Below are 16,777 nucleotides of genomic sequence, written 5' to 3'. Positions count from 1 at the left end.
CTAACATCCATAACAATCTCTCATTTTTACTTCTCTCTCTTGCTCTGTGCATGACTGTTTGTATGGTTAAAATGGAATGATGGGTTTGGCTCTGCGGCCATCCACTAAAAGAGCCACATACACTGTTATATTTAATATATTATTGGGTTGGTCCATCATAACACACACACAAAATACAAAGCTGTGGTGTTATAAACAACTGCGGTGGTTGATATTGGTTGGATTGTGCGGCTTCTTGGTCTGCTGTTGTTATTATTATCAAAGCTTCTCTCTCATTCTGTTATTTTTTTTTACATTCAAATCGACAGCATCATCTTGATTGTCATAACCAGGCCTTCATCACTCTATACACCACATACACACAAGACATTTTTGTGAAAAGACTCCCTTTTTTTGCTTGTATATGTTCCATCATCATCATCATCATCATCATCAACTCAACTCGTCGGTCGGTCTTTTTGGTTTGGTTTTCGGTTTATCGGGTTTTTTTTCTTTTTCTTCATCTTCGGTCGTTGCGCTGCTGTTCGACACAGAAACACATAGATAGAATAGCTACTCATACGTGAAAAAAGAGAGAAAGAATAAGCAAAAGACTATTTAGTGGATATGTGGCCAAGACACTGTGGCTCGCCAAAAAACCAAGTGCCCACAGAAGAAAAAAAAAATATTCTACTCAACTAATTCTGCGTGTATATGTTATTTTATGTTGTTGTCTGTGTGCAAAGATAAACTTGAATGTAACGGCTTGAATTCCACTGTGAAAATGAAACAATGATATCAAAAAAAATATTTCATTGTAAAAATGAAAATTCATCACTTCAACATGCTCTAATTTTCTTCTTCTAGATGCCAATAAATTGAATTCATTCGAATTCAAAACAAAATTCATTTATCAAATTTCTCAACACGATTCAAAAAAAAATATTGATTTACATTTATCTGTGGTTGATTATTTCTTCAATACTTTCATAGTGGTTTTTTGTTTGGCTGATGAAAGCAGCAGATCAAAACAAACTAATTCGTTTCCAAATGTATATGGCATTCAAAATTGCTACCGTTACTATTGCAGCCAAAATTTTCAACAGAATTCTCTTTCGTTTCATGTATATATTTTTGTTGTTGTCAATGTTCTTTTGTATCGTTGGGCGCGAAGAGATATGCAGCCTAAAAGAAAAATAGAAATGAAAAAAACCTAAACAGGAACTATTATCATTGGCCAATACTGCTGCTCCAACTAGATTTTTCTCAATTTTCTGGTTGCTATTATTATTGTTGTTTATATTTTTTCTATTTTTCTGGTGAATCGACAGTAACGGAGAAAAAAAAGAGAAAAAGATATTCCATTCGACTAACCAACCAACTAACCAACATCAATCCGCATCTCTCTGGTTTTTCCTGTGGATGTGTGACTGTGGTATAGTATAGTAAAATATAGCGAAAGAGAGCAAAACAAGTTGATGCTCAACACACACATACTGATATCTTGTGTCGAACCACAACTCAATCAAGAAACTCATCAATTCGTCTCCAACCAACCAACGCCAACGAGCCATCATTGACGCATCACCCGATTCCAAGTCGTCCGAATATTTGTTCTGTTTTAATCGATGCGCCAAAAGAAATTGTCTTTCAATATTGGTTTTGTCACCGTTTGGATTCTTGTACATTTTCCAAAAACCGATTGTCTTTCTAATTATTTAATAGTGGCGGATTTCTTACACACTTATATGAGTGGATTTGTGTCGATCAAGTGTGCCGTGTATTTTTAGGCTAGTTTTATTGATTTCTGCGAAATAAATTCGTCAGTTCGTTATTATTTTTTTCTGTATTTTTTTGTGAAATTTAAATCGATTCAATCTGGCTTCATCATTATCATCATCGCCTTCTTCATCACCATTAAGTCATCAATATTATTATTATAGCAAAATGTTGCCATTCGAAACGCCCACCATATTTGAACAACTACCTCGATTCATATTTCAAATGCCAAGAGTAGTTACCGATCAAAAAGCTAAATTTGAAAATGATGAATTGTTTAGAAAATTATCAAGAGAAAGTGAGGTATGATGATAATAGAATAATATTCAATTTGCATGAGAATCAATACATTTGGTTTGGGATTTGCAATTTTTTTCATTTCATTTCATTTCAATTTTCTAATTCTATCATTGTTATGATTCATAATAAATTAAGATTCGTTACACTGGTTATCGTGATCGACCACTTGAAGAACGGCAAATACGTTTCATCAATGGATGTCGTGAAGGTCATACAGATATTGTAAGTACCATTTATTTGATTACATACACCCGCCCATTTTATATTCATAATTTAAAAAAAAAGTTACATAAACATACATACACACACACACATGTCACACTTGTTTATTTATTTTCTCAACAGGGCTCGATCTCTTTCCCTTTCTCGATTCACTTTTTATAACACTTGAAATGATATTCAAATACTGGTAGACCTGATTCTACATACATTAAAGTTTTTAACAACCATAAAAATAACAATCATACCAGACGCTGTATTCGATCATTGTGTCGAACATATGTGATATGTTCACATCGCAAAAATGTAACAAAGCTAGCAAAAATTATAGATCAAACAAAATCTTATGACTTGAATATTCAAAAAAAAATTGTTTTTTTTATTATTATTTAAAAACAACAAGATATTTTCTTTCTTTTTTTTTTTTTGTTTTGTTTTTCTGGTTACATTTCATTGTATTTGCGGCTGTTAAATATGATGAGCTTTTTCGGATAAATCTTGATATCATTTTACTTACTATCTGACTATTGCTCGCCATAGTTTTTTTTTGTTTTGTTTTAACTTTTGTTGTTGCTATCATCTTCATTCGTCGGTAATAAAAAAAAATATCTTTCATGATCATGACCATAAAAATCTGATTGCAACATTGCGACCACGAATGATGACTATTCAACTAACTTGTACATGTGGCTTCAAGTTTTGAAAAATTCGGTGTGTTAAAATAATTTTTTTTTGTGATTTAGATTTTTTTTAAATGTTATTTGTTTGGTTTCTTTATACTAAAAGATCTTCCGCCGTCGATGATTGTTGTCGATTAGCATTTGATTCTTTCTCTTGTCAATCAATTTATAGCTTTTTGTTATTGTGTCAAAATTTTTAATTTGTTTTAATGTGTTTGGCTATGTTTCAATTTTTATTTAGCTTTTATAATCAAAATTATGTTCATTATAATATTGATTGGTCTTTTTTTCTAAATGATATGTTTGAATGTCTTTATCATCATTGAGACAAAGTTAACGTTGTTATCGAAATGATAGTCTGGTGAACCAAAATTTTTCTAAAATTATTATTATGCATTACATTTTAGGCCTTGTCTTGTTGGTCAACTATTACAGCTTTGATTGTTCACACTAGATATGAGGTTGTTAACGAATAAGAAAGAAAGAAAAAATCTGGAAGTAATTATTGTCCTTGATAAAGAAAGAAAGATAGAAATATAGATAAGACACAATTCGGCGTTTTATCTGGCGTCACATAGCCACCGAATGACGAAAAAGATATTTTGCAATATTTAAAGCAAAGCAACCGGCTGTCAAGTCTGGTTGGTTGATTTTGTCATTTCATAAGAATCGACAACAAATTATGGTGAAATGGTGATACAATTGATAATGACACTAACAATTAACTCATCCCTATATTTATATGATCATTCTCATATGTTGAAAAAAACCAGAATCCTTCTCTAACCACCATCACCAAAAACCATCCATCTTAAATTTAAAAAAGAAAAAAAAACCTTATTTGGCGCATCATCGCTTGATCGCTCATCATTGAAAAGAATTAGAGCCATATATACAAAGTAGACAAATATAGACAAAAATGAAAAACAAAAACCTGGGAGAAGACATTTACTCAGAATCATTAGCAGCATTTTTAACTACAAAAAAAAAGCTGAATTTTGTTGTTGTTTATAATTGATGCCTTCATATTAACCAGACAGTTTAACAACAACAACAACAGAAAAACAACAGGTACAAAGATTCTCAGTATTTAAGTGTTTGTGTATTTATTTATTTTTTTTAAATGCTTGGTTAGTTTTTAACCATACAAACGTTGAAAAAAAGGTCTGTGGCCTAGACCATCTGTTTTGGGCAATTTTTTTTGTACATTGAATCTGTTTTTTACTAATTGATCATTGACATAGTGCACCACTACCATACGATGTTTATATATCGATACCATTCACCTTATTTAAATGATGGTTCATCTTATTTAAGGGTTCGGTCAAATTTTTCATCTACCGAAAAAAAATTGACAAGCAATAATAAAATAAATGGTTCAGACAATTAATGAATCTTTCTCCTCAACAAAAAACAAAACAAAACAAAATCCTAAAGAATAGAAATATCTACACTGTTAAAAATGGTATGACTTTATAAGTTCATAAAGTGGAAGTGTGGACTTATAAGTTCACATTTTTCTTGTATGAAATTATAAACTCACATTATTTCTCGTATGGAGTTATAAAATCACAACGTTTTTCGTATGAGTTTAAAAATTCGAATTTTGGATTTTATTTGTAATTAAAAACTCATAATGTTTTTCGAATGGACTTATAATCTCACATGGTTTCTCGTATGAAGTTATAAACTCACAACGTTTTTCGTATGGAGTTATAAAATCACAACGTTTTTCGTATGACTTTAAAAATTCTAATTTTGGATTTAATTTTATTTTTTAAAATTAAAAACTCATAATGTTTTATGAATGGAGTTATAAACTCACATGGTTTTTCGTATGAAGTTATAAACTCATAACGTTTTTCGTATGAGTTTATAAGCTCACAATTCCTTAAAGTGAAGTTAAAAATCACAATTTTGGATTTTATTTTATTTTTTCAAATTACAAACTCACAACGTTTTTCGTATGAGTTTATAAGTTCACAATTCCTTAAAGTGAAGTTATAAAATCACAATTTTGATTTTATTTTATTTTTTCAAATTACAAACTCACAACGTTTTTCGTATGAGTTTATAAGTTCACAATTCCTTAAAGTGAAGTTATAAAATCACAATTTTGATTTTATTTTATTTTTTCAAATTACAAACTCACAACGTTTTTCGTATGAGTTTATAAGTTCACAATTCCTTAAAGTGAAGTTATAAAATCACAATTTTGATTTTATTTTATTTTTCAAATTACAAACTCAAAAAAATTGGATTTTTGGACTTGGAAAATTTTTTGAAAAATTTTGAATTCATGTGGAGGCGACGAGCGCCCTCATAATTGAAATTAGCTGTTAGGGTTCTGTTTTGATTATTTAAACTACTGTTCGATTAGTTGTTATTCATTATTTTTGTTAAGTGTGGTTCGTTTACAAAATTTGGTTATCAGGTTTGTTCATTGAATATGATTGTTGTTTATGTCTAACTTGTTCCATGTTTTTCCTAATCTCATTGGTTTTGTTTTAAGTATTTTTTATCACTACCTACAATAACACCGAATCAAGCTAAGATTGAGAAAGAATGACATTTATGTTGGGGATGTTCGATTGCTATCTGTCTCAACTTCAATGCCGACAAGTGTCGAATGAATGCAAAGATTCTAATTTACTTTATTTGTCCATTTGATCACGAGGTCATAATCTATAAAGATGGATCGAACAATGAAAACCAAGTCGGGTTCTCTTTTCATGTTCCTGAGCCGATTTCTATTGATAAATTTCTATTAGCCTTGTTTAATAATTATAATAATTAATAATATATCTTTAAATGAAAAATAATTAAAAACTTCAATAATTTAATTTAATTTCACTTGCGCATCAAGATTTTTTAATAAAAAAAACGCTTGCGTATAGGGGTTTTTATTTTTATTTTAAAAACCTCACATTTTTTCTCGTATGAAGTTATAAACTCACAACGTTCTCGTATGAGTTTATAAGCTCACAATTCCTTAAAGTGAAGTTATAAGTTCATAAAGTGGAAGTGTGGACTTATAAGCTCACAATTCCTTAAAGTGAAGTTATAAGCTCACAATTCCTTAAAGTGAGTTTATATGTTCACTTGGTCTAATGTGAACTTATAAGTCCACACTTCCACTTTATGAACTTATAAAGTCATACCATTTTTAACAGTGTAATTATACAACGATTAACTGGACTGATTTTTCGAGTTAAAGTTTCAAGCTAAAAGAAAATATCAGAGAAAAACCGATTTTTGTCTTTGATCATTGATGATTAATAGTTTTTATGGGTTAAGAATAAAAATTATCGATTGTAAAAAAATGTAAAATTAATTTTGTTTAATAAATCAATTCTTTTTTTTCTCGTTCAAAATGACATTATTTTGTCAATATTTAAATAATTCATATTGAAAATAATTTCCTAATTTTTTTCGAAATTTTGATTACTTAACACTTTAACAGGATTAAATTGTTATTATTATTAATTTTAATTCAATTTTATTTATTTATTCAAATAGGCATTTGTATCGACTGGTACGAATCTACAACTTTTATTTAATCCATTGGCCAATGCATTCACCGGCAATGATTACTGTGATTTTGATAAGGAAAAAGGCAAGGTATGTAGTTGTTGTTTGTTTTTGTTGTTTTTTTTTGTACTTTCAAAAAAGGGCGCAACCAAGATTATGATAATCTTTCTATATCAAACAAATAAAAAAATTGTTGTTGATTTTTCATTTTCTCAAAAAATTCCAAAAAACTGAATATTTAATCAAATGAATCATTGTTGATATGTATCGCCAAATCGACCAATATTATTATCATCACCACACATACACACACACACAACCCCGGTGGCTTGATTTTTTTTTTTCTTTTTTGGCGTTGGTTGGCCACATCGATCATCACCATCATGATGATGATGATGATGATGATCGTGGCCAATCATTGTTTATTGTACGGTATGACAAAACTGAGAGGTGGTTGATCAATGATGATCATGTTCATGTCTTGTCTTTTTTTTATTAAATACTGTTAAAAAAAACACTATCCTATTTCAACGACAGGAGAAAGAAAAAATGGTTCAACTTATAACTAATTTGCATTACAAATTTTTGCTCATCATCATTATTGAAAGAGAAAAAAACAGCCCACAGTTTTACATCGATTTTGAAGGAGAAAACAAAATTATTATTGTTGATAATGATAATGATGGCATCATAGGCAACAATTTCAATTGGTATTCTTTTCTTTTCATTCAAACAATCAAAAAAAATTTGTTGTTGTTTTTTGTTTCGAAAATTGTGAACAAACAAACTAGAAACAAAAGAAAGGTAGAAAAAAACTCTTGTCAGTCAATGGTATATTTGATTGTGTGTATGTATGATTATGATCAGAAATTCTGGTGTTAGTGTGTATGCATTTATGATGAGATAAAATAATTGCTCTTATTTTCATTCATTCATTTAATGATCAATCGGATGAAACCTCTAATTTTTGTTGAGTAAAATGAATGAAAAAAATCTGATTTTCTTCGAACTCAAATCAATCAAGAGATGAATGAATTATGAAGAGCAAGAAAAAAAACAAAACGAAAAAAAGAATAACTAAAAGGTGACTAAGGCCACAATTGGCGCCGATTTTTACCCGTCTATAGTAAATGCCAGCAAAAAAACACACCTTGTTTAAATTTTTGTTTTCATTCATTTTTCAAAAAAAATCATCAATTTTTTTTAAGTTTGAAAATCAATGTTTTTTTTTGTGGTATAATTGCCAAATAGCCGTATATTGTCTTTGATTTTTCTTTTAGGTAATAACAATAATAATAATGATAATGGTGATGATGATGATGATGATGATAATGGCCACAATGTTTTTTGGTGTTATCATCATGGATAAATTTTTTTGACCAAGAAAACAATGCCCTAAAGGTTTTCGAAAATCTGATATTTAAAATTTACCGATCGTTGTAGTAATTTTTTTTACTCTTCAAAAACAAGTTTGTCATTAATTAATGTTAATAATTAGGTTAGGTTTATCATAATGATCATTATGATTTTTGTGATTTTTGATCAGATCCTTGATCCTTTATGATTGTTCATGAATTATGAAAACAATTGTAAACATTTATTTCTTCACTACAAAAATCATTTATGTCTGTTACGACTGTGATTATATGATTATTATCATCAGGAAAAAAATAAAGACAGATGAAAATTCATACCCACAACAGCAACCAAAAATGGTATTTAGTTTTTTTTTCAACTTTTCAGCTCCAATCGTTTTTGTTTATTTCATTGGATACAAAACTAGTACCGTTTTCGGTTTATTTTGCTTTTTGGTATTTTTAATGATAAAAACAATGATGATTCGTCAAATATGATGATAATTCGATCCGTGGCCTCGTACTCTGATAATATGAAAAAAAAACAATAGTGTGAATGTTTGTTTTTGTCCAAACATTTGTTGTGTTACATAATGGCAAACAAATGATCTATCATGTTGATGATAATCGTATGTAGATCGTTAAAAAAAACATTGAAATACAAACATCATTGTTATTCGTTTTTTTTTGTTGTTGTTTATATAATTATTTTTTTCCACAACAAATAGTTAATAAAAAATGGTTAGTTTAGTCTAACATTTCTAACGATTATAATGTAACAGTATTGTTAAAATATGTCAATGAAATCACGTTTCTGAACATTGTTTCTATCATCATTCCGAGGATTGATGTTGATTATAATGGTTTTGATGGCGCCAAATTATAAAGAAGAAAAAAATTCAGATGTGCAAATAATGTAGAATATTGTGCAGGCGGTAAATGGTGAAGATGAAACAAAACAAAACAAAAAAACATTCATCGTTTTCCATCTGTCTATTCAACTGTCATTTTGTCATTAGTAATTTGTCACTTTTTACCTACACACACTTACCTACAAAGAAGAAACACTCACCTGAACACTGTTTTTCTATCTATGTGACAAGTTGTCACTTGTTTTGGGTAATAGAAAATATTAGATAGTTTTTTTCTTCATTAATTTTTTTTTGTTATTCTGTTAAAGTTAATCATTTAACACAATGTTTTCAATTTATTATTTTCAAATTTTAAAAATTCACTTTTTTTGAATTTCAAGTTTGTTTGAAAACTGGATAATATATAACACGATTTAACAATTATTTATGCACAAAATATATCGAATGATGATAGTGATTTGTTCGGTTGATCTGAATAACCATTATAACATGGTGAAAAAATTATTGGTAAGCCATAATCGTTAAGAATGTATAAATGTTTGATGGCTTTGGCCAATTTAATTTCAATATCATCCATAACGATTATAATAATTAAGATGATTATAATCACAGAGATTGAAAGAAAAAAATATAGAAAAATACATGTAAGCCTGATAGCCAATTAGCATTTAATTATCTGAATGGTCTGAACTTTTTGTTGTTGTTGTTTAATGTCGATACCACTAAATATCCATAGACCATGACGAAAATAACGACAATTATCAACGATGATGATGATGATCATATTCTCAATTGCAAACCAGAAAAAAATTGATGTTAAAATTTCATTTTTTCGCATATTTTTTGAATAAATTTTGTTCATTTATTCTTATGCTAAAAATCCTCTTCGAAAATAAACATCATCATCATCATTATCTATGTTCTGAATATCAGAACCAGAAAAAAATGAGGAGTAACCATATTATTATCTTGTAATATTCTACAAATCATATTTTTTTGGCAATTTTTTTTCTTACCTATCCATTCAATATGTTCTAAATTTTGTTTTTTATTAGAAAATTTTTTTGATCTTTGTTATTATCAATATATAATTGTACTTGAATTTTTTTTGTACAAAAATTTGAATCATTTTTTCAATATGCACTGATTCATTAACAGGTGAAAAAAACTTCGTCTAGTTGAGACATTATGCAGTTGATAATTGGCCATGCTTGATTTTTTATGTCGCCCAAAATTCAATACCATGAAAACAAACACAATTTAGTGGGAAAAAACTATTATATCGATCATAGCGATAATCTTTTTCCTCTTCTTCGATGAATAAAGGTTTTTTTTCGAATATATCATAAAGATCGTCCTCAATTTTTTTCCATTCCAAATTTCAGTTCGTTGTCACCAATAATAATGAATATGATTTTAAACAATAAATGATTAGTTTAACTTTGAAATCGACTTGAGTTCATTGTTTCACACACACAAACACAGATCTTCTTATATAATCTTATCTATCCCAAATGTTTATGGGAAATTATTGTTGTTGTTTTTTTACTTTTGTTAATTTGAGTGCATGACATCAATTCATTTTTTCAAAGCTAATGAATAAATCTTACACTGAAAATGTATTTTATTTTTTTAAATTGAGGACATTATAATAAAATGGGCTGTAATCATTGAGCATTAAGTTATTTTATTTTTTCAATTATTAAAAACCAAATCCTGTGTGTGTGCGTGTGTGTTTAATTCAAGAAACAAATGAAAAAACCGACAACCAAGATAATCGTCGTCTTTTTCTATTACCTCATCACCGGTTATCAATACCACTAAGGCTATAACTAGAAAAAAACTGAAAACCGAAATAAAAAATGTCATAATCAAGAGATGAAAATGCTAGCAACAGTAGCTTTAAATTTTTATTACTTGAGATTTTCATCAACGAATCTCGGTTCAAAAATGATGATCATAATCATTATGATGTCGTCATCATCAATTTAGTCATAAAAAAAATCTTTGTCCCCTAACAATGTCATCATCATGTTATCTATTTCCGTTAAGAATTTTCTATTTATTTATTTGCATGTAAATTTTTTTACGATCATCATCATCATCATCAGCTTTCATATCAGATGTCAGTTTCAGTATAATTGATTTCATTTTTGTAAATTTTGTAAATATGGTTATGATGGGTGTTCATGTGTTGTTGTTGTTGTTTTTATTTTGAATGTGGAATTTTCAGTTTTATTTAATTGTTTTACTATATTATTACGGATGAAATAAACCATATACATGATGTTATCATTATGAATGAAAAGAAATTTGAAAACTTATAGTTTCGAAACATAGACATTTTCTAAACCATTTTCATTTTTTTTTCATACAATCACCCACTACTGATGATGATGATGAATATAAAATCATCATCAAAAATATCAAAACGAACTTTTTTTCTATCTTATTTTTAGTGAAGAGAGGCCCGAGGTTTGTGTTTCCTATTTTTGAGTTTTTTAACTTTTTTTTGTTTTTGTTTGTTTGCTGTTGGTTCGGTTGAATGCTTGAATTTCGTCATAAGAAAAACATATTAAACTATTTATTTACTAACAAATGAATAGTATGAATTCAAACAACAACAAAATAGAATGACGACTATTGAAACTAAAAGCAGAATATTTTCTTCCAGTATTTGGAATATAACAGAATAAACATCTTCTAATTGCATGTTGGTGTTGTTTTTGTTGTAGATGATGCTTTTTTCTAGCTGGTTCAAACGTTCTTTTATAAACAAGATGATGATGATGATGATGAAGGTGGTGATGTTGTGGCAGGCCATTATGGAAATTATTTTGTTAATAGCACCTTATAATTTAACGTTGTTTTTCTTCTTTCATTTTTTACTCTATTTGCTGATCTTGCTGATTATTATTCTGGTTCAATGAAATTTTGTCAATAATATTTTATTTTCTGGTATTTTTTTCAACTAAAAATAATCATATAAGATTTTGTTTTTTCTTCTATTGAACTCAAAAAATTAATTACTTTATCTAATGTTTTTCTTCGAATACGTGGCCTGGTATAAAAAATGGTTCACCACACATACAATAAAGCTGATGTTGCCAACTTGATTAAATTTTTCTTCCAATTCGAGTCCAATCTTAATAAGAAAAAAATATATGATTCATAAATCCTACAACATTGAAAATAAACAACAACCTCACTTTTTCCGCCTCACTATTATAACCATACAAATAATAGTTGTTTTCATTGTTTGAATTCATACCAACTAACCGAATGAAAAACGAAAATTCGGCTCAAAATCCTGATGCAAGTGACTGATCCAAATCAGTTTAAAATTTCTATCTTTCTCTATATTTTTTGATCAAAAATTATATAGTGGTATTCTTTACCCTACAATACTGAATGAGAAAATTCACTCTATATACAGCATTTTCATAGATCAGAATTCAATGAAGAATTATTTTGTTTCAGAATTCTTTATGGTTAAACATGGACGAGTCTGCGTATGTTTGTGTGTATATGATTCTTATTTCTGGCGTATTTAGCAGAAGCAGCCTGTATTGCTAAATATTTTGCCACAACCGAAAGACCAGATCGAGCAAATGAGAATTTTGTTCCTCTAATTCTTTCTGGTTCTTTTTTCTCTACTTTGCTTTTGTTTTTAAACTTCTAGATGCTTCATTCTATGATGATGATCGTATAGATGAATGAATCATAGAAGCATGGATAGATAAGTTGAACAAAAAAAAATGTGGAAAACCGATGCTTTCATTTTATCAGTTTTTTCTTCTGGATATGTTCTCCCTTTTGCTTAGGCAATTTATTTGGCTTGATCCAATAGCCATTTTTTTGTTTAGTTTTTGTTAAGTATTTTATGTTTTGATGAAAGAACAATTGGTACCATGCTTCTGGTATTTCAATTTTTTTTTACAATCACATACTCTAATTGTATATCATAAGCATTTTCTACATAGCATATTGAATTTGTATCGCCCAAAGGTCAATACATATTCTGGCGCGTGTCGGAAACAATTTTTAAAAAATCAAAGTTCAAACATTGTAAAAGGTCATAATAATATATAGGCTGTTTTTGATGCATGAAAAAAGTAGTGTGTTGATTTGACAATTTTTTTTTGTTCCATCATCATCAGATTATTTGATTGTCTACAAGCTAGAATCGAATTTCCAATAATAGAAAAATTATTTGAAACTTGATTTTTCTCAATGATACATATGGATGTAATAATAATAATCATCATCGAATGGCTTAGATTATATCTCGATTAATTATAGCTTTTCATTAACAAACATCAATCATTGCTACCATATGTCTAATAGTATACGATTGAATGTTTGTCATAAAATAACTGTTTCATCATTGTTATGTGTGAAATGGTGAATTTTTTTTGTTGTTGTTGCCTTTTTTCTATTCGTTTCCGTCAAATGTATAATTTGAAATCATGATTACTGATAACAATGATAAAAAGAATTGAATTGAATGAATGAATCTATCAGTATGTGACTAAAATTGGATATTTTCAATTTGTTTCATTTCCGAATCAATCATCATTTGAAAATGACATTTGTTATTGTTCATTACAAGCAAACAAAAAAAAAACAAACGGAAATCATTCATTCGACATTGCAAAGCTTCCTGTTATTCGTTGATATATCAAATATTAATATTTAATCAAAATTTTTTTTTACTATTTTAAGGTTCATATCCGATCATCAATGATAATCGATGGTGTATGCATACGATGGCGTGGCTATATTGATCTCGAACGTTTAGATGGCATTGGTTGTTTGGAATATGATGAAGATCGCGGCCGAATCGAGGATGCAATCTTAAGACAACAAATTGAACAATATAAATTACGAATGAGAGAATTTGAAGAAAGACAACGTCTATATAAATTAGCACAAGCTGAACATCAAAAGAAAAACAATTCCAATGCACATAATGCTAATAATAATAATAATGCGACAGCAGCAGCAGCTATGGTCACGTCGGCAACGACTACGATGACCACTACCGCAACAGCAACAATAACATCAACGACAACAACCACATTGGCCACAACGACGCCACCAGTCAATCTTAGTAAAGGCGAGGTAAGATGGAATTTATTATTTTTTTTTCCATTCTTTCACCGGACAACATTTTTTTGATTTCAATTTTTATTATTATTCAACATTATTCTTTATGATTGTTTGTGTGTGTTGAATTTAATTGTTACACAGCATAACATTACCATATTTGAAAATCTTTATGATAGATATTCGATACCGACATTGAATAGTTAGAGCCACAAAATGTTCATCTCTTTTTGTCCATTATTAATGGTATATATAGAGTGTACTCAAAATATTACTTTGTTTTTTGGCACCTTTCTATCTCTCTCTCTCTCTCTCTCTTTCTTGTTGTTCATCAACAAATCAAAAGTTGATGTCGGAAACAAATCAAAGTTGAATTTGTATATAACACTAATAACTAAAATGTTGTTTGATATCATTCTATTCGAACAATTAACATGTCAGTGTTTGATGGTTGGTTGGTAGATTGTTCGATTTTGAGCGGCATCGATTGCCATTGATCGAACCTATCTCATCACCTTATATCCACCACATTTATATCTATCTATGTGTGGATGGTGGTTTTTTATTTTATTTTCACAATTTTTTTTATCCATTCTTCATCAGATTTTTTTCTTTTTTTTTGTTCATTTTGCAATACCGTGTTGATCGGAAATTGTACGAATGATCATTGATGATGATGATGATGATGTTCATCACAAACTCAGATGAACACAAATATAAACTAGCAAATACTGTTACAAACACGATTGAGAAACAATAATAAAAAAACACATTTTTGGCACGCAATCGTTTACATTTTATATTCGTTAGTTTGTTTGGCTTGTTTATTATCATTAGAATGTTTGTGAGTGTGTAAGTTTGTTTGTTGAATGTATCATCTCCATTCTTTCACACATATAAACATTGTCTAATTGGTTTGTATATTTTTTTTTCTTCGCTTTCCATGGCCTGAGAATGTGATGAGAAATGGAATATAAAAAATCTATACAACATCATCGGATACATTGTCCAATCGAATAAACAGAAAAAATGTGATGAATGTTTGCTGTTGTTGATATTCGATTCCCTTCGATTGTATTGTTGTGTAATTGTATGCAAACAATAATAACAATATATTATGATACATTCATATTTGATGATGGTGAACAAAATATGCATCTGATTTCAACAACAACGATGTGAACAAAACTGTTCGTGTTCTTTTCCCTCATACTATCAAACCAACGAATTTTACAAACAAACAAACAAAAATCCAGAAACTAAAAAAAAATATTTAATAATGGAATAGAAAAAATATATTTCTGAATGGACACATGGCCATTTCCCTTGTATATGGTATTTTTATCCCCCATTTACTAAGTTTTCAAACAACAGCTAATCAAATCACAATTAATCAGGTTTTTTAACAAGTTGAATGACTCGTCACACGTATTGACAAACAAGAAATAAGCAACCAAATCATGCTTGAATCTTTTGTCGATCAATTCCGTAAATCCCGAGAAAAAAGCAGAAAATATATTTGCCTGTATATAACAATGTCTAATAATGCGGGCTAATTGTATGCTCAAGTGACTTGGATCACGCGTTTGTCAAGGCAGACAACAACAAAAAAAATGACGAATGACACGTGCCAATTCTGTATTTTTTCCTTGTTCTTTGAAATGATTCTGTCATTATCATCTTTTTTTCGGTGAAATCATATCGTTTTTTTTAATATATAAATCAGTCGACATCCGAATTACTAAAAATGAATGTGTGAACGCGTGTTGCCAACGGCTAATGTTCTAAAATTTATAAAAATACTTCTTATACTCCATTATTATTATTATCAACATCATCGCTGTCGTCATGATGATGACAATAAGAATTGTTACCAATTACAATATTAACATGTCATTATAGGTTTATTATTCGATTCTAATTGAGTGTGAGATGAAGTATATGAAGTTAGAGAGTATGCCTATTCATGATTTGATTCAATATTTTTTTTGCAAACAACCCGAATTTGAAACGCGTGCATCATGAATATCCGTAACAACATAGCAATGTCATGACTGCCTAGATGCGCGATTTTTGTTTCTGATCCAATATCAAGATTATGCCAAATAGATTTTTTTCCACGAACATGTTTTTATTTGGATAATTTTAAAACATTTTTCCTTCACTGAATCTTATCATTTGTTAATATTAGATTATTATTAATTTTTTTCTTTATTTTTATTATTTTTACGTATAGCTTCGAAAATATCATATCGAAAATATTCTCAGTGGAAACATGTCCAACCATAATAATAATAATAATAATCACCATCCTGTTCACCATGGACATCATAATCATCATCGTAATCATAATCATCATCATAATCATAACCATCCCGAGAATCATCACCATCATCCTCATTCTCATCGTCATCATCATCAGGCTATGGTTAAAAAACATTGACATTACTTGTATTGTCCATTTTTTTTAAATTGATTTGAAATCTATTTCAAAAAATTTTTTTAGGCATCATAATTGTAAATAAATAAATGTCAATTATATTAATCTAAAAAATGCAATATATACAATGTCACCCAATGTAAAAAACAACTGTTATTAATTATTCATCTATTAAGATGATTGAATGTAAATAAAAAATAATAATTTTTAATTTCTCTTTTTCATTGATTATTGATGATAAAGATTGGCTGTCAAAACATAACACTTTTAAAATTATTTATGACGGGTATTGATAATATTTTACTTAAATGACCCATACAATAATAATCGACAACAAAAGAAAAAAAACGAGCAATCATAACACTTGGTTAACTTTGTTTGAAACCTGTCTCATAAGTATCACGTGCGCTAATATTAAAGTGACCTTTGTCCTTTGTCAATTCTTTCCTATTGGATGTAAACTATTCTGATGATGTAGATTCCCTGTTGTTTTTATATGTGAGTGCGTGTGAA

The 16,777-nt window shown here is 28.8% G+C and overlaps 1 protein-coding gene and 1 long non-coding RNA gene across 2 annotated transcripts; both read left to right on the top strand.

The window, feature by feature from the left end:
* The first annotated feature begins 247 nt into the window (after positions 1-247).
* Positions 248-16,475, top strand: LOC113793525 (protein big brother-like). Its single transcript, XM_075824950.1, has 5 exons — positions 248-2,061; positions 2,194-2,280; positions 6,477-6,578; positions 13,441-13,839; positions 16,061-16,475. Exons 1-5 carry the CDS (start codon positions 1,927-1,929, stop codon positions 16,265-16,267), a joined length of 930 nt encoding a protein of 309 aa, XP_075681065.1. The 5' UTR covers positions 248-1,926; the 3' UTR covers positions 16,268-16,475.
* Positions 5,241-5,805, top strand: LOC142646330 (uncharacterized). The gene is made up of 2 exons (XR_012847284.1): positions 5,241-5,391; positions 5,470-5,805. It is a non-coding gene; the product is annotated as an uncharacterized LOC142646330 (long non-coding RNA).
* Positions 16,476-16,777: the final 302 nt, after the last annotated feature.

This window comes from Dermatophagoides pteronyssinus, unplaced genomic scaffold, assembly GCF_027571235.1.
Source record: "Dermatophagoides pteronyssinus isolate colony J.1.1.1.1 unplaced genomic scaffold, Derpt_VIB-CSIC_2022.12 sq0001, whole genome shotgun sequence".
Taxonomy (NCBI): domain Eukaryota; kingdom Metazoa; phylum Arthropoda; class Arachnida; order Sarcoptiformes; family Pyroglyphidae; genus Dermatophagoides; species Dermatophagoides pteronyssinus.
Note: the sequence above shows the minus strand (reverse complement) of the source record. Positions and strands in the feature narration are given on the sequence as shown.

Coding starts and splice junctions, on each gene's coding strand:
- LOC113793525 (XM_075824950.1), top strand. CDS start 1,927: ATGTTGCCATTCGAAACGCCCACCATATTTGAACAACTACCTCGATTC. Junction 2,062..2,193: donor AATTATCAAGAGAAAGTGAG/GTATGATGATAA, acceptor TAATAAATTAAG/ATTCGTTACACTGGTTATCG. Junction 2,281..6,476: donor GTGAAGGTCATACAGATATT/GTAAGTACCATT, acceptor TTATTCAAATAG/GCATTTGTATCGACTGGTAC.